We start from the raw sequence: 21,984 nt of genomic DNA on the forward strand, positions 1-21,984 counted from the left end.
TGCCCACAGGAACAGGTGGATGTCTGGTATCTCCCTATCCCGGCCCGTTTCTCTTTGTATAGGGTCTTCCTTGCCATCTTCTCCATTCTGGATCCCCAGAAGAAGACGCACATGGCTCTCTGGATTCTGCAGGTGACACACTTGGGTGGGGGAAGATCAGTGTGGTGTACAGAAGCACTGGTAGCAACACCACCTTCATGAGTGCCATGTACCTCCCCCATGGAGAGGGAGTACACATACCATAGACACAACCACTGCTTCACTTTGACCTCCTTCTCCCAGGCCATCCTTCCACTCAGCTCAGGGTCAAACTCCACCCCAAGCATATTGACCCCCTCACAGGGGACTGAAACGCCCAGGGACTTCAGGTCCTCAAGCTCACCCACAGCCAGGCAGATGTGCTTGCTTATGTTAAGTTTGGCCCAGCTGACTTCAGTTTCCACAAAAATCAGGCAATTACAAATTCACTACAGTCCTAGTCATGTGACCCAACCCAGTTTTAGGTACTCCTCAGTATAGGGTGAGTCCTGCCAGTATAAAGTGAGCCTTGTCCATGTTGCATTTAGCAGTTTCCCTACTGGTGATCCCTTTTTGCTGAAGAGCAGCAGCCAGGAGCAGTAGAAAGAACACTTTCAACTCTCGGCCGGTTGGACACTGGAGGTACAGTGGCCTTTTCCCCTGCAAATTAATCAATCTCTGACTCTATTATTAGCTAGTTTCTCTCCTCTTGTCTTTTTGTAAACCAGTCACCTCTACCCTGTTCTCTCCTTTGCATGTCTGCTCTTAATATTATGGTTTGCTATTTTTGTGTAATGAAACTAAACAAAGAACTAGGTCTCTAAAATCAGTGGTAATACTAAAATCAACGGTAATGAAGTAGGGGTTTAGGTTGTAGCCGTGTTGGTCTAAGGACATAGGCAGACAAGGTTCCTTGGGTGAATTTGATATCTTTTATTAGACCAACCCAAATGTGTGGAGAGATTGATAATATTTGTGGGTTGGTTGCTGCTTGCAGTTTCATCAAGTCTGAGGTTGGAAGGTCGTAAGGTGTTGGTGTTGTTCCTCTGATGGTTGTTTTGTGGCTGGGGAGCTTGTTCTTGGAGTAATTTGTTCCATTTCTTCTTTTTATGTAGGATGAATGCTGTATATGTCTGGTAACGAAGTAAGCACTTATTACAAGCATGTCATGCTTGTTTCAATTCTTCCTATGCACAGTAGGAAAAGCTAGGATTTTATGGCTGCACCCTGGGCATTTTGAAGACCAATCTGCTCTGCTTTTCAGTGTGCTATGCTCTGGAAGATTGTGGGAGTTGTAGTCTTCCTGTGCAACTCTTGTTTTGTGAACTGCATTTCCCAGAAGTCTGTTTTGTGCAGCCAGTGTCATTTTTCTGGAGGTCGGTGTTCCTGAGAGGTAGGCTTGCAAATGTTTACTCATTGTCCCCGGTCCCTGCTGATTTGGGGTTATGTGCTTAGTTTGGTGCTTGTTTTGTGGTTTATTACTGAAATAGGGTCTCGGAAATGCCAAACTCTAGTACTGAATTTTTCGGCAGAGTTAATTGTAGATTCAGCTCCTTTTTGCCTTAAGCCTGGTTTGCTCTTTCTCTTTGTGAATATTGGGAATGTGGTAAATGTTAGTGGTAGAGGGGTTTTTTTTGTTTTCTTTTTTTTATACCCCTGGGGAAACACAGAACCTTAGTTTTATGTCTTGCTTATAGTTACATGGGTAATTATTTTCCTTTATATAGTGGGAAGTACTCAGATGCAAAATCACAATTTAAAATGAAACACCCTTTTTACAAGCAAACCTCTGTCTTCCTCTCCTTCCCTCTGTACTGCCTGTCACTTTTTCATCTTTTACATCAATCACATTTATCCTTTTTTTAATTTTATGTATCCCAGGCCAAATTAGCCCAAACTAATTCCAAATCCAAGAGTCCAGAACCATAAGTGGCCCGACTACCAGCAAACATCCTCCACCCACACCTGGGGCTTCAGATGTTTCCAAATCCTTTGGCAGGCATCCTACTTGCAAGCCCAAGCCTAGAGGCTTGGGGGTCAAATGCCCCTGATTTTTGCTGGCCCTTAGCCATAAGGCCTTCAGAGCAAGCTAGGGAGGAGACTCCCATTTCCATAAAGTGGGCTTAAAGTTGCTACACCTCAGCAGATACTGAACCACGCCAGAAAAGCAATTCTCCCTGGGTGCGCTTTAGGAAAACTGCCTTCATGGACACAGATACATGGTATTTCCCCTGCCAGGTTAAGAACAGGCACTACGCTTGACCTGAGCCTTCAAGAACAGGGACTACATGTGATCTTAGCTTATCCTTCCTCTTTGTTTTTGCTACAAACCACCTGCTCTCACAAGTACTATACCACAACTCCCTGCCTCACAGCTCCCACCCTTCTAATGTTTAAAATGTTTCGGCACAATCCACTATCTTCTCTCACTGATCTGACTTCATCAGTACTTTTTAAAGGTACCTTCACTGCCTTCCATGCTCTTCCACTGTTTTTCTAGATCAAGCTCCTAGTCCTTGTCCTCAGAGCCCCACAAAGTTGCTCACCATCTTCCACCTATACTTCTACCTCTCCTTGCTCCTCTCCCATGTCTGGGTACCTTTTTTTGCTCATGTGCCTTTCTTCTCCCAAGCCATTCATTGTGCCTGGAACAGTATTATTCTCCTCAGTACAGTCAGCTATCCTCTCTTTATTCAAGTCTCTCCTGATAATATTTTTCCAGAGATGTTTTTCAATGATAATCTAGAAGAGAAAGGAATGGGAAAATTCAATCAATGAAAGCAGTTTAATTTAAATGGCATCAATTTAATTCAGCGGCCTTTGGGGAATACTAGTCACGGACAATTGACCTCTCAAAGGAAACTCTGAAGTATTTGGAAACCTGATCAACTTCTTTTAATTCCCCCCCAAAATTAAAACTCTCAAGAAAGAAAGTGCACGCATTTTTCTCACAAATCTTTGTTTATTAATTATAGTCTCCACTGATTAGATCTTATTTAATGAATTTCACAATTGTATATTGGGCCCAGCTTTGGGGCTGTAAAGGAAAGACAGATTTTGGAACAAAGTTAGGTTGATATTTTAGCATATGGATAGTTTTATTCTAATTCATTCGAGCACGAGGAGGGAGTGCTCTGGATCTGATTCCAGTCAGGCTCCAACAAAACTTGGCTGTATACTTTAGGGAACTGAACCCATAGTTTTGGACCTGCCAGCCACTTCAGATGGCAATAAAAGTTATACAACCAAGTACTTGTTTACACTCACAAGCCAGGTAATGAGATGTCTAGCTACTAATAGTTATATCTGTAGTTTCCTATAGACACAGTTAATTATAAGTGTAAAATTTTTACCAAAACCAGAGGCGATGTCTACAAAGAAATGCTGCATCCAAGAAATGCTATCCCTTAGAAGAGGCACATGCATGCGAGGTGGAGATTACTCAAGCTGAATGCGGTGTTTGCTGCTACAATCAGTCTCGTACCATAGTATTCTAGAGCAAAAGGCTGATTTTTTAAAGTTATTGATGTGGGGCTCCATTTTGTATAGCAAGGTATTAAGTCCCAGACCCTTATCTAGGCACCTAACATTGGTTGAAATCAGTGCAAGTTAAATATCTAAATACCTCAAAGAACGGGAGCCAAGGTGGCTTAAGTGGCTAAGACCTATTTTCAAATGTGACTTAGGCACTTCCAATGAGATTTTCAAATGTGCCTTGACACTTCAGGCCCAGATTTTCAAAGGTACTTTGGTGCCTGCCTGCTTCTTTAGAGTTTAGGTACCTAAATCAACTGGCAGCGGCATCTTCAAAACTGCTGCACAGCCCCTACCTTACCCTGCAGGCACTTGAGTGCAACTGAGGTGCTTGGAGCTGTGCAAGCTCCAAAACGGGACTCTCGGACTAGGCAGAGAGTGGGGAGCCGAGTTAGTCTCTAGTCAGGAAGAAGGCAGCACAGGGCGGCACCTTCGAGACAATTTGGTTCAAAGAAGCATGAGCTTTCATAGCACGTGATGAAGTAGGTTGTTGCCTACAAAAATTCGTGGCTTAAACTAAGCAAGGCAATACCTCCCTTCCCGGCTCCCTCCATCCTGCTCCAAGGGGCCTGCAGGCCTGAAGACCACAGCAGCCAGCTCCTGAGTGGCAGGAGGCTGAATGATGCCCGCCTGTATAAGGTGGCGTCATCCAACATGGGGCCTGGCTCCAGAGGCTGCATCCCTCCTGTAGCCTCACTTATCTGTGCCAAGGGCAAATTAATGCTGAGCTCACCTCAGAAGAAGGGAGCTGGGGTACAGAGATACAATACGTCTGTGCCTGTGCCTGGCTGCAGGCTCCTGTGTAAGCCCTAAGCACTAGGCTACAGACAGATTTCTGAGGGACCATTAACACTTACACATTTTCTACTTTGGGTTCATGTCCTTCCTCTGATTACCAGAGCCCTCAAGAGTGACCAGTCAGGTTCCCTGGCCCAGGCAGCTAACCCCTTCCACTGTTCTTCACACTGTTGGGGTTTTTTGGTCTTTTTGGGAGGTGGGGTGGGGTGGGAGAGTGGGGCAGTTAAATTCATGTTGTCAAATCAGTTCCAAATCCTATCAACTGAGCAGAGCTCAATAGCTCAAGTCTGTGTGGTGCTACCACTGGCAAATATCCTACCTCCCACTCCTCAGCCTAGAGCTTCAGATACTCCCAAATCCACAGCAGGCATCCTACATGCAAGCGCCAAGCCCAGAGGCCTTGGAGTTCAGATGCCCCTTACTTTCGCTTGCCTCTAGCCAAAAAGGCTGAAGAAGCAAGCTAAAGGAAAAGCCCAAGAGCAATCCCCCATCACCACAGACTGCATAGTTGAGATCCTCCCATTGGGAGGCTATAGTAAACTCTCACAGGGCAGCCTGCCTGCCCTCAGTGCAATGGACAGGTCTCCACCCTCAACTACACCAAGTCATTCAAGGCAAGAAGAAGGGGATCTCCCCTGCCGGGTCAGTAAAACCACTTGGGCTGAAAACATAAAAATGGTATCATCACTGGGAAAGCCACCTGCTAAAGATCATGGTATCTCCACTTGTTCTTCCTGCTGTTCTTTACCAGTATGCCAGGGACTTCCAAGCGCATAAAAATCCCTTCAGAAACAAGCTGCATAAATTTCTCTCCTTGCATCTCTGCCGTCCCCTGGGCCAGTTAGCACCGCTCCATGCTCAGCATCCCCTCCCATGCCGCAGCTCCGTGATGCTGCCCTCTCCAGAAAACCCTATCATGCTCCCCAGCAATTTCAAACCACCCCTACCTCCTCGCTGCCTTTTCTCTGCTTCTCTTCTGGGCTGGCTGGAAGCCCTCCTCCCTCTCTCCATCAGGCCCCTCCTCCTGGCACCCTCTGTCCTACTGCAAAGGGCCTGCAGGCCAGCAGCCAGCTCCTGATGGGGAAGTGGCTGAGCAAAGCCTGCTACTGCCTGACCTCTGCCCTGCCTGCAGGGGAGGCACCCAACACAGGGCATGGCTCTGCGGGCAGTGTAGGCCATCTCACTTCTATAGCCTGCCCTGCACAGGCTCTGTACAAGGGCTGGGACTCTGCTCTCTCCTTCCCACAGGTGCCTCTGGAAGAAGGCCACCAGCAGGGTCTCTGTCTTGGAGAGATGACACAGCAGAGTGATTTTTCTTCTTTCTGCACATGAGAGACCAGGGTCAGGCAGGGCACCGTCCACGGTAAGCAGGGCTGACAGGAGAGTTGCTCTGGCTCTTGGCGAGGGCTTTGTTCTGTGGGCACACTTCACCCTGACGCAGGGAGTGATCTGCACTGGGAGTCACACAGCAGTGATCCCTGCTGGGGACACAGCCAGGTTCCCACCCTGCCACCCCCGGCAGGACCGGGATGTTACACCTGACACCTCAGTGATTCTCTCCCCCAGTTCCTTAGTGCTGCCCTTGGTGCCTTGCACATACGCCAGAAAGCAAGGCTGTCTGCCTCAAATCCAGCCAGTCTAAAACAATGCCTCCAGTCCATTCACACCCTTCTCTTGTCTGGCTGTCTTGATAGAATGATCACAAAATGTTAAGAATGAGCTCCATAACTCTCCAAGTTTGCCCACTGCCAGAGGGGAATTAGCTGCCAGGTAAGGAGGAAATGTGAGGCTGTCTTGGTGAGATGAGACTAAGTCAGGAGTCCTGATCCTCGTGAATGTCTCTGCACTGATTGTTGCATGACCGTCTTTGCGGAGTGCAGCTTAATTTATTAACATTCTCATAATGTTTTGAGATTCTCTGCTGGAAGGCAAAATAAAAGGCCAAAGTGTCAGCAGCATCATTGGCGCCTCAGGGTATCCCGTGAAAATGTAACCCTGTAATTAAGCTTGAACTACTTTCTTGTGTCCCAGGAAAACATGTTCTGTGCTGGAAGGGCAGCAGGAGGTTGCACAACTCTCAGGTTCCACCGCAGCAGATCCTATTCTGTAGCCAAGACCTCTCCAAACCTGACTTTCGTGCCAGCCAGCTCTCCTCCAGATCCCACAGAAGTGGAGGAGCTGCAGCACTTCATTTCCCATTCCCAGAGGCTCTTTGTAATGACTGGAGCTGGAATCTCAACTGAATCAGGGATCCCTGACTATCGCTCGGAGGGAGTTGGACTTTATGCCAGGACAGATAGGCGGCCCATCCAGCACGCCCAGTTTGTTCACAGTGCCAGTGCCCGTCAGAGGTATTGGGCAAGGAACTTTGTAGGCTGGCCCAAGTTCTCCTCTCATCAGCCTAATGCAGCACACCTGGCCTTAAGGAATTGGGAGAGACTAGGGAAACTCCACTGGCTGGTGACCCAGAATGTGGATGCCCTGCATAGCAAGGCTGGAAGTCAGCAGATGACAGAGCTGCATGGATGCACACACAGGTACTCTATGGGGTTCAGGATGGCCTTGTTATGGGTGACAGGGTGGCTAATATGTGGGTGCAGTATTAATGTGAGCGGCAAATAAGGGAATAATGTGGATGTGCCCTGTTACCTCATGAAAGGGGTGGGAGCAAGAGCACAGAACAGACCTCTTACTGACCTCTCTATGGACAGAATCCTTTTGCTCACACCGGGTGGTACTTTCAGGAGCATATTTATAGATTATATGAACACAATTCTCTATCATCCTTCGGGCCAGCAGAAGACTGAATCAGCTCTGCTCTTTGGCCAGACTTGTGGAGTCCATACTGGCACTTTTGGACTCGATACAGAAATAGCTGGGTGAGGTCCTTTCACCAGTAATATGCAGGATGTCAGATAGGATGAGCATAATGATCCATCCTGGCCTTAACATTTCTTAACCCTTGAATCCCAGGAGCCCAATGGAAATGAGCACTTTGTGTTTCAGAGTTTTCTGCTTGGGTTGTGGAGATCAAACCCCCCGTTCTGAGCTTCAGGAACGCTTTGAAGCCATGAATCCCACATGGACAGCTGAAGGACATGGTGTGGCCCCTGATGGGGATGTCTTCCTCACAGAGGACCAGGTGCGTTATTTCCGCGTCCCAACCTGCAGCAAATGTGGTGGGATCCTGAAGCCAAATGTGACATTCTTCGGGGATTCTGTGAGCCGTGAAAGAGTGGATTTTGTGCACCAGCGCCTGGCTGAATCAGATTCTGTGCTGGTGGTAGGATCCTCTTTGCAGGTAATTGAGCAGCTCTCCCATGCTAAATTCCCATTTGTTGTTTGCTACTGTCTCCACAATGGTTTCTGATCCATCATCTCTGGTCCCCTACCATCCCTGGTATCCTGGTTCACTGTCTCTCCAGAGCCTCCTTGTATTTTGCTGTTTTATTTCTACAGTCTGACTTCACTGCATTCCCTTCAGGGTTCCTGCAAGCAGCTTCTCTGTGTTAGGGTTAAGTCTCTCCTATAGTATGGAGACTACTCATTACAGCCATGTGTGAAACACTAGGAGTGCTGGGGCCCCTTGAGTGTTACAAAATCCCTCTTACCCACCACCACACGTTTTCCTCTGGATTTTATGGTGTGGATTTTATTCCTCTCACTCACTAATACTATAGGAATGGTGGGATGAACTCTGTGAGAGGCAAGTACCTACATTCCATGGAGGATTTGGGCCTTTGTCTCTAGTATCAGTAGATCTCTGTGCTAGAGACTTGCTGGATGCTGATGTAAGAGTGGGTGCTCTAAAGGTTCAGCTCATGTTGCCAGTTAACTCCTCATTAGCCTGTTGAAGAACATGGAGGAGTAGGAGGGAGTAGAAAGTCTTCACATGGTATATAGAAAAGCTTTGTTGACCACATCCCATCTTTGCTTCTCCATCTCTTTTCTCCTGTAGCCATCTCTTGCCTCTGCTGTTATCTATCCTGACTCTGGGCCTGTCATTAACCAGGATGTCTGAGGAACAGTTTAGGTGGTTACTTTCCAGAAAAAAGGTGTATTATAAAATGTTAAAATACACCTTAAGAGAAACTCGTCTGATGGGATAAAACCAAGCCTGCTTTGTTGTGATCCTCAGGGTTTCAGGAGCCCTGAATCAGTATCCTAAGCATGACCATAGTCTCTCAGGTTTATCATGGGACTTCAGTTGCAGAACCAGTTGGGCAGAGCACACAGGCCATGCAGCTGGAAGCATTTGACCAAGCACCTGTGATAACCAGTAGCAACTGGCCAAGAGAATTATGCAACAACAGACTACAGGGGGAAGGTTTGTATTTATGTGCATTTTTTACAGCATTTAAATCCTTCCCCTATTTGGAGCTGAAGAGCTGATGCTTCCGTCCTGTGTAGTTGGTGCTTGAGTGAAGAACAATTTGTATGAACAGGCTGCATGGAACTATCCTGCTATCACCCCCTGGACAGCAGACCTGAGGAATGGATTGGTACTTTCTTTTGCTCTTACTTGGTGCACTTCACTTTGCTTCCTTGTGTCCCTGCAGGTATACTCTGGTTACAGGTTTGCTCTTGCTGCCCATGAGAAGAAGCTCCCAATTGCAATACTGAACATTGGGCCCACAAGGTCAGATCACTTGGCATCCTTGAAACTGAATTCCCGCTGCGGGGAGTTGCTGCCTTTGATTGCCCTGCAGTGATCCAGGTTCCAAACCCCACAAGGGAGGCACCCACACTAACAAAACTAGGTAATTTTTGCATGGCAAGTAAAGAGATTACAGTTTTGACTGTGAGATCCTGTAGCATGGTGGTCATTTCGCACACTGAGCAGCAGAATGGTTCTAGTACAGATAGGCATCAACTTCTGAGCTGTCTTGGCAGGACAGACTGAGATCAGCGGACAAGAAAGATATACCAGTAACAGATGCCAACACCTGGTTGCACTGTTTCAGATCTAACTGACTTAATCCTAGTGGGACAGACTGGCTGCCTACAGTGAACTTCAGCTGAGGTGCTGAGCAAATACTATTCCTCTTGATTCTTTTGAGTTTGAGAATGTTTGGTACCAGGCTTCTTGTGTGCTAGATTTCACTCTTTTTAGTTTTATGGTCCCTTGGAGTTTCAGTCAGACTGTTACTCTAACAAGGTTGTCAGCTGAAAGCCTTTACAGGAGTAGCAGGAGAATCCCAGAGTAGCTGGTCAGCACAGTGATTAACCTTTGCATCAAGATTCTTTTTACAATGTCTTACCCAGGTCCCTTGAGCCACTGTGACTTTTAGTGGCAGAGCAGAGACTGCCCCATGGGACTGAGAACAGCTAATCAGGATCCTGATTTTTAATGTGTCAAATTCCCTCTATAAAGCAGATTCTGGACCTACATACCTGCAGGTTCCATTGACCCAGCATATCTTAAGAAGAGATATTTCAACACGAGAGGTCAGAGGTGACACCAAAGGTGCATTCCTTGATGGCCCAGCAGAGGGCAGCAAGCATTTACACATTTCTGTCTGATGGGTTTCCTGCACTGAGCCCAATCTCCAATGGGAAATCTTCTCATTTGCTTCTCCATGTAGACTGTGCCTCTGCTCTGCATTCTTTGGAAAGTGCATCTTTTGTGTATCAAAACCCCAACAATTTTCTTACAATTGTCACCTGGAGGAAGGTGGGAGAAGGACAGTTTAGTGAAAGGATATGACAGATTGGAAAGGGGTTGTGGGTGTTTGGCAGGTGAGGAACATAAAGTCAGTAGGTGAGAGAGGAGGGCCTGGGAAAACATTATGAACCAGTTTTTCTGTTCTCTCTTAATTGGGAGGACTATCTAAGGGGAAAGATTCTCTTTCATTAGAGAATTTGAACTAAACCTGCTAAAAGTAGCTGCTTTCCAGAGACAGATGACTTTGAAGGGCAGGTGACCAGACTAACATATCTCTTCCTGCCAGCAGGGAGTGGGCTGGGCATGTCTGGGCCAGAAGGGGACGCTCTCCAATTCAGCAACTACATTCACATATTTTTTTAAATAAAAGGGCTGGGATGCTGCTAGAGTTTCACTGAATCAATCTGACAAGAACTGCTTCTAATTTAAGTCCATCTCCTTCAGTATGCACTTTGGAGGGAATATGATTCAGTGGGTAATTACATTAAAAGAATCTTTTACAAGATTGGTGTTGCTGGCTTTGGAATTTCTCCTTCTCATGAGTCAGTCAAGTGCAAAGCTGTTTCATATCCCATTTCAGGAATTCAGGCTACAATTATAAACACTACATGAAGTAAGAGAGAAGGATAATGGCATCTGTGCAAGAGACCACCCTAAGCAGAGAGTCTCCTGCCTACACAGACCAGTGCAAGATATCCCTGCCCCTAATAATAGCCTCCTATTGTGAGAAGAGCTGCCTCTGTTAAACAAACACTTGTCAGTCTCTCATCATAACATACTTCACTGTGGTTAGATTAGAAGGTAGGGATACGTGCAAGTTAGTTCTAGGGATTGCACTTGGAATGCAGATTAAAATGGCCTGTTCCTATCTTGTAGGGTAGAGTTTCCCATGTTAATGTGTAATGTTTTGAAAAGAAGAACCACTGGAGATGAGCAAGGTTGCTGGGATCACTCACTGAAAGAGCATAGCCTCTCTACGTAGCAAAAATGGTGGAGGGCTGTCTTTAAGATACAGAGCCTTTTCCTGCTCAGGCATGGATTCAAATCTAGCCCAGGACAATCACAGTTAAAACCCATATGTTTGATACTATTTAGACACTTCGGCTGCCAACATATGTTCCTGGACAGGCGCTGGACTTAAAACACCTCACCGTCACATGTATTAAGCACCTGCGTATTTAAAAATGGCTGCAGGATGCTTTATCAAAATCTCATTTTAGTTAAGGTTTAGATAAAGTGCCCCCACGGCCATTTTTAAACATATGGGGGCTTATGCACATTATGGTGAGGCCACACTGGAGCGTTCTAATTGGAATGTAAACCAGAATGTGTATAGGCAGCCTTAGCTCCCAAGGAATTAAAATCCCTTTGTGACTAATAGAATATGGGAGATCCTGCTATACATGCCATGGAAGCAAGGTGGAGGGGGGCTCATACTTTGCAATGAGTTGTGGATATCCTTGCTGCCTGGGGGTAGAGAAAGCTCACAGGTAATAGGCTACAGATAGAATGATAGAATTGTCCTGCTTGCCAAAGCTTCCCAAGCCGTTCACATAGAGTTTCTCTTATTTCAGGGCTAAGACTTCTACACAGCAGCATCCTCCATGCAACCAAGTACCTTGCATGGAATTTTTATTCAAGTAGCAGTTTTCCACACAGGAAGAGACCCTTATGTCCCTTTTGGAAGAGCGCCTGGGCCAGGTTTCTCATTATCCATGTAATCTCCAATGCCCAGTATGGGCATGTTAAAAACAGAGGCTGCAGATTTTGTGCCAGAAGGGCCTGCTTTTTGGGAAGATGTGGGACTGTTGCCAAGAGGCCTAGAATAAGAAAACATTCCCAGCGAAGACCCCCCGAAAGAAGAATCCATCCTCCTGCCCCGAACCTGCCTCTCATTCATTACAACTATGAGTATCTACAAGCACAGTCAAAGCACTCCTCAGAGTAATGATAAATAAGGCAAAGCTACACCGGTCCTCCAATGGTTTACATTATATACATGCACATATACAGGAACAGTGAAAAGTATATGCCTCTGGGTGCGCAACTAATTCAAAGCAATAAACTCCGGAACTTATTGCACCAGAGTTTATTGCTCCCAGGTGCACTGTTTGATTTGTATCCAGGACCACAGCAAGTTGAGCTGGGTCAGAGTAGCCCCATCTGGTAGAGGGTTTGGGGGCTCAGCCTGCCATCCTGGGGCTGCTCCGACCCAGCTCAACATGCTGTCGGGAGCTGGCTGGAGCATTAGGGTGCTCTAGTGCAGGGCTAGCCGGCAGGCAGCCCCCTCACTGAAGCACCTTCATGACCCAGCCAGCTGCATCAGTGTCTACATGTGCAGTGCTGCAAAGTAAAAAACTGCAGTTTATTAGCTTACTCCAGTCTTATAGCCCATCACATGTAGACACTGAGATGTTTACTGCAGATCTAATTAGTCTACTCTGCAGTAAATATCTTGTGCAGACGTGCCCCCTGCGAGCAAAACTCACTATGTAATATTACTCTATACAAACATTTTTTTTAAATATATTTTGGAAATTTTTTTGTGTTCCAGGTCAAATTAGACAGATCAGTTCTGAATCCTTTGAATTGTTGAAAAAACATGTGGCCCTGCTACCAGCAAGTATCCAAGTATAAATTAGAGTGCCTTAGGAAACTTGTATATTTCCTACCAGGGCTGTGTGTCTCCTCTCTGTGCAGCCAGCCTGCAGGCAAGGGAGGGGGAACAGGTGTGCAGTGATCAAGGGTGGGGATTACCCCCCACCCTCCATTAAGAGAAGGTTGCCAGTGCCCCATGGCACCAGCAGAGAGGGGGCACAACCCCCAAGCTGCCTTCACACTGCCCCCTGACATCAGGGAATGAACCCTGGCTGGTTCTTTGCATCCAGCTGGCAGAGGAGGGTAAAGCGGGCAGAGGGGCAGCAATTGAGCTGGCTGGTTTCTTAGCCTTTGCCAGTGCAGGGACGCACTCAGTCCCCACCACCAAACACTGAACATCTGTTAGCTTTGATGACACTAACTTTAAGCACTTTGTGTAAAGCACAAACATATTACAGCATGATCGAGGTGACCTTCTGTAACTTTTGTAAGCAGTCCATGCAACCCACAGAGAGAACACAGGTATCAGCCCTGACATGGTGGGTAACTGTCATAAGACCTACCTTAAGAAGGTGGTGTGCCTCATCTTATTGATGTGATTGCCAGTCTGGAGGGAGGTGTAGAGGCCCCAGGGTTCAGCACTATAGGATGCAGATCAATCATACTGTTGGAAGACATGGAGTTCAGTAAAGGAGATGACCTGTTGTTTAGCTGGGTTCAATAAGAACAAGGGAACTTGAGGGGAGCGGAGATGTAAAAATTCTATAGGAGGCAAAAAAGAAGAACCTTGCACCGAAGACCTGGCAGCAGGAGGAGCAGCATTACAGGCCTGGAGTATATCAAATGGATATTCAAGTCATACTGGACAGGCACCTGCTCTCCTTCCATCACAGGTTCACTTTCTAGCCCCCCTGTCAGCAAGGAGGAAAGAGACATATCCCCTAACAACCTTGTGTTGTTACCTTTCCAGACCTGACCTTCCCCAGTACATCAGACCCTCACACCTTTTCTGGTTCATTGTTGACACACCAGCCCACTGATACTTCAGGTCATTTTTTGAAGCTGTCACTCCATTCAGCTATCAGAAATAAAAGCACTCATTAGAGAGCACCACAAGAACTGTTTCTTTACAAGTCGGCTTGCTAAACCAACCCCCAGCACTGCTGTCTATTCCCTTTCAGCCACTCCAGCATGGGAGAAGCTGCTGAGGCTGGGCTGAAGGAGCTATGAGCTCCATAAATGATTATTCCTGCCTTTGTTCCCAGAGCATCTCTGCTGGGAAGGGTGAGGTTGGAGCAGCAGAGAGAGATTTGGCTCTGACTCTGGTCAGTGGTGCCTATGTCAATGTCTACTATCAGACTTGCCCCACCTTAGAAAGGCCTGCAACCCCACATAACATGCTTCAGCATCAAGACTCCAGGAATTCTCTGTCTGGAAGATATGGCAAGATTGGAATCCCCAGGAACACATGAGCAGAAGAGCCAGGTACAAACCTGCTTGTTCATAAGTTGTGGGAAAGGGCCAAAGACTCTGGGCATGGTGACCTTGGGAGCAGAAGCAGACTGCAAAGCGCTGGTGTGGGAGCGACAGAAGCCTCCCTCCAAAGCCTGATGCTTCCCAGCTGTGTGCCTTGGATGTCGCACTTTTCCAGACTTTGCAGCTACAAAGAAAAACCATCAGAGCATTTCTAACCCACAGCTGTAAGGTCTTTGCCAACATTGCACGGCTCAGAGAGGCAGGCCAAGCAGAATATGGCTGTTTGTACTTTGGGTCTACTTAGAAATCAAGCCATCCCAGTATGGTGGTGGTACATGGAGCCTTTCATTTCTACGTGACTTGGTCCAATGCAGCCCAGATCAGTGGTGACTTAAACAAACCAGCCCTTGGGAGCTTTTTGTGGTCTACATTAATTAAATGCCTCAGGTATGAGTGGGTGGATGTCCATATCACCACAGCTGCCTGTTGGCTGTCTCAGCCAAGAGACTTTGGAAACTGAACTTCTTCACCCCAAGCTTCTGTCCTTCCACACCAGGGAGATACACTGGGAGATGGAGAATCTGTTGACAGAGGACTTCAACTTATGCCCTTGCCAACCTAACATTTTTCATCCTACATACATTTGGCGAGGATTTTTTTCTTTTAAAATGCCAAATTGCTCCTGGCTCAAAGAGTCTCCCTCTGAAAGGGAAGGAAACTAGTCTTTTGGATGCTCCTGGTGAACATCCATACTCAAAGCAAAACAGCTTTACTTTCAGATTTGTTTGGTTTCAATTTAATGTAGTGACACTCCTCTTGATAATTAAAATTCACAGGGAAACATCAACACTGTTTATCCACCAATCCTACTGCCTGCAGCTCAGCTGCAGCTGGGACCTTTTCTCTTGGCAAGAATCCCAAGCTAGATGTATACATGCACCCTTGCACACCTCACTCTGCAGTCTGTATGCCCTGAGCCCCTAGAAAGACAGGAGAGTGTAAGTGGTATGAAGGACAACCGGAAGCTGTTATTTTGCCAGTCCAATATTAAACCACAGGGCAGCCAATGACATTTCATAAGGGTACAGATATTTAATAAAAATACCCAGCCCCAGTATTTTGCTGCACCGTTGAAATTTATTGTAGATTAGAGGGCATCATTTCCAAAAGACTACAGGTGAGATGTCCACATACATGGCAAGATTCAGTCTCACTGTGGCAGGGTCAGGGGAGATGCATGTGACTGGGCACTCCCTGGACCAATATTGGCCAAGGGATGTCGCTGCCTCTGGTGTCTGCTTGCCTGCCATGACTTGATGTTGAGTTCATGATTACAGAACAGGCAGTTCGTCATAATGGCATGTAGTCCCTTTATAGGTAGGATTCATGCTTAAGAGTTACAGTTGAAACACAGTTCAAAATTAGGGCCTGTCTCCTTAAGGGCTGGTCAGACTTGCAAGTGCGATCGCCTTGTGTGTCTGAGCAGGGCACCCTACGCCCCCTCCACAGTCCACCAGACTTACAACAGAAACAGACACAGCAAAAGAGCAGGACTATTTGCACTCCTCTTACCCCAATCTGGCAGTGTTGCAGCCTAGCAGCTTCTCTCTCTTCTTCCCCCTCCTCCCTTCTGGTCTCCACAGCTGCTGCTTATCTCCCTCCCGGAGCCCCAGCAGCCAATCTCCTGGATTCTTCACCCCCTGACAGTCAGCGGACCCTTAGGTAAGTGTATTCCCCTGGGGCTTCCCTTAGTTCTACTCCGGGCCAGGTTTTCTTTCCCACCTGGCAGCCAGCAGTCTCTCTGTTCCTCCCTGGGAATGGAGCGGGGGAGGGAACCTTTTTGTCCCTTACTCTGTTACACCCACCCTGATCAAGGGGAGCGGAAAGCCCCACAGCAAAGTTTTGGACTGAAAAGAAAACATCCCGCAAGCTGGGATCCATCTGTTGTGTCTTGCCTGCCCCCAGTTCCCTTGAAATGGTTATGCTGACATGGGTTAGGAAGTGGAAAATTTGAGCAGCTGCTTGAATCCTGCAGCAGTTTCCTAAGTTTGTTCTCCCACCCCAAAGAGGGGTGACTGGCTTTTCCAGTGACACACCAGTGATACCTGTGGTGTGAGTTGGGCCAGATCAGCTGGGTGCAGCACAGAGAAGATGTCACCGTACATGCTGCACAGCACATGAGGTGAAACTGGGTGGAACACTCGAGTCCCTGCTCCAGAGAACTCATAGTCTAGTACTAGCTGCTGCCAGGAGGGAGGCAGTGCCCCATTCCCCCATAAGCCTTTTAGGAGAAATCAGTTTATGACCCTCGCTTGCTTATCATTTGGCATGATGGGGCCTGTTGTGTTTAATGATTGACGTTGGTGTCGCTGCAGAAAACCAACACAATGGCTGCAGTCAGGCTTCTTGTCCCTGTCTTCATCGGCCTGTGTGCATATTATTTCTACAGCCAAGAAACTTTATCTGCAGGTAAGTAAAGCTGGAGAGACTCCAGGAAATTCACACTCTAGGTACAGAGAGAGGTTAGGGCTGACTCCCCACTATGGATCTATAGATCAGATCCCATGCTGCATGCCAAAATCTCAGCTGAAATCTGGACATAGGTAAATCTTCTTTCATGGTGTTTTCACCATTTCATATCAAGGCAAGAAATAATCCGTTTAGTGACTGTTGTCTGTGGTCAAATGGAATAAAGAAACATTCTAAAACTCAGTTTGATCTAGGGTAATTGTCTCTCAAATGAAAATTTAAAATGGAAAATGAAAGCAAAAAGCATTAGCGTAAAACAAAACAAAACAAAAAAAGCAGGGGGTCGGTTGGTGGCTCAGTCTAGTGATGACCTTAGGAACAAAGGACAAGCAAAAGACTTTGCTAAGGAAAAGTAAGCTCATGGCTGCAACAAGCAGATTTCCCTCAATGTCAAAGGACGGACTGATTTCTTGTTCAGCAAGATGGAGGGGTCTGAGATAACTCTGTTCCAGAGGATGGAGAACCTGACCAGAAGGGAAGTGAGAACATCTCTCTTTCTAAAAGAAAAAACGGGGGACCAGAGTTTTGGTGTTTGCCTTGAGCTGCCTCTGGGGACTGGGAACTGTCACAGAAGTGATAGATTTGGAAAACCCTTTCTGTATTTTTTTAATAATGTATTCCATATTCCAGGTCAAATTAGCCAAGTCATTTCCAAATATTATTAACTGAGTAGAATTCAGTCATTCCAAAAACCATATTGATTGAGCAGACAGAACACAATTGTTCCAAACACCATGCATGGTGCTACAACTGGCAAGCATCCTTCATCCCAGACCCATCACCCTGGGACTTCAGATGCTCACAGATCCATTGGCAGGCATCCTTCTTGGAGGCCAGTGTCAGGCAAAACCAGGAAGGCAGGGGGGTGTGATAGCCTGTGGAAAAGTCTCCCAAGGAAAGTGCTTGAAAGCCTGCCACTTTGGCATTTAAAGGTAGCCTTAACCGGACTCCAGTAGACATACCTTATTCTGCACTGGCCACAGAACAGAATGAGGCAATGGGTCCTTCCCCTCCTAATTTGTCCAATTACACAGAAAACCAATGGCCCCTAGAACATCCAAGGGGCTACTACTACCCAGTTTTAAAAGAGTTTTGTTAGCACTCAGTACTTTGCAAAGTGACACTTTTGACCCCTCTTGGAGGAGGAAAGCACCACTCCACCCATTTTACATACAAGGAGGCCCTTTTTCTCTTCCTTTTGTGAGATTTAGAGAATCAGGACTCAGTGCTGAATGTTCTGGGGTTCTGCAAACTGCTATGACAGCACCAATGCTCACAGTACTGGGAAGGGAGCAAAATTCCTGATGAGTCTCTTAAACCTCCAGATATGGTGCAAGGGAAGCGTGTGCTGGTCACAGGTTCAAGCACTGGGATTGGGGAACAAATAGCCTACGAGTTTGCCAGGATGGGAGCCCACCTGATCATCACCGCTCGGAGGGAGAAGCAGCTCAAGGAGGTGAGAACCCCAAGGGAGTGCAGCCCAAAGTGGGGGAAGAAACAGAACCTCTGGGTTCCTTTTAAACATCATTTTCCATCCCACCACCAAAGGGCACCGGAGTGGCTACCCCATTAGAAACGATAGCCTCCCTAGGAACTGTGTGTGTACACTTAAGCCCAGGATTTGGCCTTGAGCATACTGCTGTAGACCATCACCTCTTTGCTCTCTTGCCCAGCGTAACTCCTCATATACAGTTAGTTCTTCCTTGGCATGTTAAATGAGCTCCAGCCTCATCCTTGACCAGGGTCCAACTAAAGCAAATGGCTGCATGCTCTCCCCTGTGCCACAGAACAGCTGCTATGTGTAGCCTGCAGCAGCACCAAGTCCTCTGACCTTGGCTGTGCTGAAGGCTGCTCTTTTCTCTCCAGGTGGCAAAGAAGTGCTTGGAACTGGGGGCGAGTTCTGCCAGGTATGTTGTGGCCGACATGAACAACTTGAGTTCAGCCCAGGAAGTCATTGAAGAAGCTGGAAGCAAACTAGGTATGCTTTCCAGGTTCATAGCAAAATGCAACTGTCCTCTGAAAAAATGGGAAGTGGGACCTCTCTTGGGTTACTGACACCTGCCCTCTGCATTGCCTTTTCCTGAAACACTTCTCCCTCGCACAAGGGAGGTTGAGGCATCGAGAGGACAGGCTGGTGTCTTGAAGACTAGAGAGAAGAATACTGTATCCCAACCATCCTGACCCCAAAACAGATCCATATGCTCCCTCTGAATCTATGTTTCCTTTCCTTTTCCAGGAGGCCTTGACTACCTAGTTTTGAACCACGTTGGAGGAACTGGTTCATTTGGCCCATTTCAGGGAGATATGACAGAAGTGACCAGCTCCATGACTGTCAACTTTTTGAGCTATGTCCAGCTGACTGCTTCAGCCATGACTATGCTGAAGGAGTCTCAGGGCAGTATCATTGTCATCTCCTCCTTGAGTGGTAAGGAAAGCTGCTCCCTGCCAGTGGATTACCTAACCTGTACTACTCTAAGTCAAGCTGGCTCCATGCCTAACCATACTAGGGAAATCATTGTTTCCACTTTACAGGAAATACTATTCTCTTTTCCTGCCTGTCCCAGGGGCTTTCAGTTCCAGGGAAGCTCTGTTAACTCCTTGGTGACTAAGGAGGCATCATTGCAACTCTTCTCTAAATTAGTCTTCCAAATGCTCTTTGCAAACTGATCTAGAACTGTTCACTGGGATTGCTCACCTACCAATTAAATGCAGCCATCTCTGCTGGGATAGTCAGAGTAGTATACATCATAGCAAAATGCCACCAAACAACTCATCAACACTGCTGACCACAGTATCAGACCCCTTGGGCAGCCTTCTCCCAGGTGCTAACATGGTCCAGGTCTCATAAGCTATGAGGTCTCACAGAAGCCCAGTAAGAGCTGGTGGAACTGGCCCATCTTGTAACAGGAAACCTTTTTCACTTAGTTCATCAGATATGAAACAGAAAAATAATTTGAATAGTATTTACATGGAGATATGCAGGAGAGACTCCAGTTTGTTCTCAGCTGCCTAACCTTGCCAATAACACTTTCTGAATTAACCATTTTCTTGGAAAAACAGTCTCTTTTCTATTGCTTTGACTTGCAGGTCGCATTGGAGACCCATTTGCCCAATCATACAGTGCAGCTAAGTTTGCTCTGGAAGGATTCTACAGCTCACTACGCAGGGAGCTGAACCTTCAGCAGATCAATCTCTCAGTCACAATTGCTGTGCTGGGATATATTGACACAGGTAAAAGAATAATATGCCGTAACTTCTTTTCTGGACAGATGTACAGCCATTAGCGTATACTAAGTAATGCAGGAGGGAAATAATATAATTCCAGGGCCAAGGGCAAGAGAATGTATAAGGAATATATAGGAGGTCAAAAGATGTATTGAAAGAAGTTTTAGGATTAGTGCAAAGTCTCAAGAGCTGCCTCCTGTAGCTCAGCCACTTGCACCACATTCCTCTTTACTCTGGGGAAAGGACAGAAGAGAGATCACCCTATGATAATTGTTCCCTTTACTTCAGAAAATGCTGTGAATGCTTTTGCTGACAAAACAACGATGACAGCGAATCCCAAGGAGGAGTGTGCCCAGGAAGTGGTGCGGGCTGGTGTGCTACGACACCGGGAGGTTGTCTATCCTTACTGGAGCCTCCAGCCTTTCCTGCTGCTGAGAGACTGGATGCCAGGCCTGGTAGAAAAGCTGCTGGACCAATTCTATATTCTGGAGAATATCGTTTAAGCTTCAGGGCATTGCATGTCCAAAAGGATGGAAATAAAAGGAAAATATGGCAAGACATTAAGAGGCTGGAATTCAGTCTCTGGACACAGTCCTTTCAAACGGGATACAGTTATTGGCAGAGCTCAGATTTCTCCAGTCGGCCCCAAAATATAGCCCAGGCTGGGCAGAGTGGTCAGATTTAGCTGTACCGTTCACTCATGTATATAGCATCTGAGCGCCCTGTCATGTAGAGCTTCTTTTCTAGCTGGAGTGTAACTCCCCAGCCCAGCCTGAGGCACGTCATTGTCAAAAATCTTAACCTACAGTCCCATGCATGAGAAGCTGGAGTGGGGCTACGGGGTGCTGTCCCCTGCCCATGGGTTGTCCTTTCACTACTATTCTGACTAGGTAGTTCACAACTGGCAGTGATTAAGGCTTCTGTGTAGGCCTGAGGACTCCTGACTGATAATCAGATCAGAGTAAAGAGGGAAGAAATTCCCTCTCCCCTCTGTTTTTCTCTCTCTCTCCCTCTCTCTTCCCTTCTCTTGCACACACAACCTGTATACCTGCAGCTCCTATATCCACATCTCTCTGGAGCAGGGGTGGACAAAGTCCAGCCCACTGGCTGGATCGGGCCCACGGCAGACTCCATTTCCTGGTAGCCCTTGGTGCAGCATCTCTTTCTGGCTGCTGCTGCTGGACCCAGCCCCACTGCCTGGGCACCCTGGCTTATGCACCCCACACACACCCCTAGGGGTGGGACCTGCACGGGCAGGGCATGTGGCCAAGTAGCTGGGATGAGGCTGCAGCCGGAAGAGAGAGAGGCAGGCAGGGCCAGGAGACCCTGTAGCTGGAAGACAGACCGTGAGAACTTTGGGGGGAAGAAGGAGGTGAGGCTGGGGCAGAGCCAAGACCCACAGCCAACATGGCCCTGCTTTGTCACTACCCCAAAATCCTGGCCCCAGAGAAGCTCCCCACCCAGCTATGCACCCTCCCTGCATGGCTCCTGCCCAGCTGGTCTCCATGCAGAAATCTGCTCTGAAGTGTACTGGGCTAGAGATGTCAATCCAAGTAGAAGCACGTTAATTAACCAACAAAATACTCAACATTTCTACATATTTGTGTTCTCAAGATTTTGAAGTGATCTGCAAACCAAGCACCTAAAAAATGCCTAAACAGCAGCCAGCTTTGGGGTAAGAGGGTGGTGGATGGGCATGTCTCTAGTGGGTTATGGAATGGAGAAGATCCCACACAATTTACTGATTCATTTTGATGCACTGGCTGGGGGAGTAGTTAGTTGATTGCACGATTTCACAATGATTACACACTTAATTCATACAACACAATTTTATTTTAAAACTCTTTGCTACGCATATAACACTGCTTAGCTTTAAGAAATACCACAAACATTAAGAACACAATAACTACATATATCAGAAACAATGCTCCAAATGCACTTCCTTCCCAAACAATGCAAATAGAATTAGTATTACAAAAACAACTACAATTGCAACTAAAAGTTAAATTTGAATCAATACTATTATTTTTCATAATATACTTACAATCCTAGAATTCCAAGAAGCCAAATACCAAAATATGGTTTCATTCCTCAGTAGTACGATTTCATGGGTTGGCCTCAGTAGTACGGTTCAATGGGCT

The 21,984-nt window shown here is 46.8% G+C and overlaps 2 protein-coding genes and 1 long non-coding RNA gene across 6 annotated transcripts; 2 read left to right on the plus strand and 1 right to left on the minus strand.

Moving 5' to 3' along the window:
• Positions 1-1,061: 1,061 nt before the first annotated feature.
• On the plus strand, positions 1,062-11,724 carry SIRT4 (sirtuin 4). 3 transcript variants are annotated; one of them, XR_003093113.1, is made up of 6 exons: positions 1,062-1,411; positions 5,599-5,713; positions 6,382-6,887; positions 7,357-7,651; positions 8,309-8,677; positions 8,910-9,042. XR_003093113.1 is itself a non-coding variant. In XM_006019831.3 (6 exons), exons 3-5 carry the CDS (start codon positions 6,388-6,390, stop codon positions 9,060-9,062), a joined length of 948 nt encoding a protein of 315 aa, XP_006019893.1. In that variant the 5' UTR covers positions 1,377-1,411; positions 5,599-5,713; positions 6,382-6,387; the 3' UTR covers positions 9,063-9,110; positions 11,590-11,724. The 3 variants fall into 3 exon arrangements, 2 of the variants coding, with proteins under 2 accessions (XP_025055058.1, XP_006019893.1); XM_006019831.3 differs by lacking the exon at positions 8,309-8,677 and adding an exon at positions 11,590-11,724 and having other exon boundaries at positions 1,377-1,411; positions 8,910-9,110; XM_025199273.1 differs by lacking the exons at positions 5,599-5,713; positions 8,309-8,677 and adding an exon at positions 11,590-11,724 and having other exon boundaries at positions 1,371-1,411; positions 8,910-9,110.
• Positions 1,419-15,796, minus strand: LOC112549610. Of its 2 annotated transcripts, XR_003093117.1 has the most exons (5): positions 15,662-15,796; positions 13,177-14,273; positions 9,745-10,014; positions 2,618-2,760; positions 1,419-1,674 (listed from the first exon to the last, which is right to left on the minus strand). It is a non-coding gene; the product is annotated as an uncharacterized LOC112549610 (long non-coding RNA). The 2 variants fall into 2 exon arrangements; XR_003093116.1 differs by lacking the exon at positions 1,419-1,674 and having other exon boundaries at positions 1,980-2,760.
• Positions 14,309-20,403, plus strand: LOC102370220 (hydroxysteroid 11-beta-dehydrogenase 1-like protein B). Its single transcript, XM_006019833.3, has 7 exons — positions 14,309-15,811; positions 16,465-16,558; positions 17,944-18,074; positions 18,485-18,596; positions 18,855-19,043; positions 19,706-19,849; positions 20,132-20,403. Exons 2-7 carry the CDS (start codon positions 16,477-16,479, stop codon positions 20,344-20,346), a joined length of 873 nt encoding a protein of 290 aa, XP_006019895.1. The 5' UTR covers positions 14,309-15,811; positions 16,465-16,476; the 3' UTR covers positions 20,347-20,403.
• The last annotated feature ends 1,581 nt before the right edge of the window (positions 20,404-21,984 follow it).

Source organism: Alligator sinensis, unplaced genomic scaffold, assembly GCF_000455745.1.
Source record: "Alligator sinensis unplaced genomic scaffold, ASM45574v1 scaffold505_1, whole genome shotgun sequence".
In the NCBI taxonomy this organism is placed as follows: Eukaryota; Metazoa; Chordata; order Crocodylia; family Alligatoridae; genus Alligator; species Alligator sinensis.

Excerpts from the sequence above, each read along its gene's own strand:
- SIRT4 (XM_025199273.1), top strand. The coding sequence starts at position 6,388 with ATGTTCTGTGCTGGAAGGGCAGCAGGAGGTTGCACAACTCTCAGGTTC. Across the intron at positions 6,888-7,356 it reads CTGCATGGATGCACACACAG|AGTTTTCTGCTTGGGTTGTG; the intron begins GTACTCTATGGG and ends TTTGTGTTTCAG. Across the intron at positions 7,652-8,909 it reads TGGTAGGATCCTCTTTGCAG|GTATACTCTGGTTACAGGTT; the intron begins GTAATTGAGCAG and ends GTGTCCCTGCAG.
- LOC102370220 (XM_006019833.3), top strand. The coding sequence starts at position 16,477 with ATGGCTGCAGTCAGGCTTCTTGTCCCTGTCTTCATCGGCCTGTGTGCA. Across the intron at positions 18,597-18,854 it reads AGAAGCTGGAAGCAAACTAG|GAGGCCTTGACTACCTAGTT; the intron begins GTATGCTTTCCA and ends TTCCTTTTCCAG. Across the intron at positions 19,850-20,131 it reads GCTGGGATATATTGACACAG|AAAATGCTGTGAATGCTTTT; the intron begins GTAAAAGAATAA and ends CCTTTACTTCAG.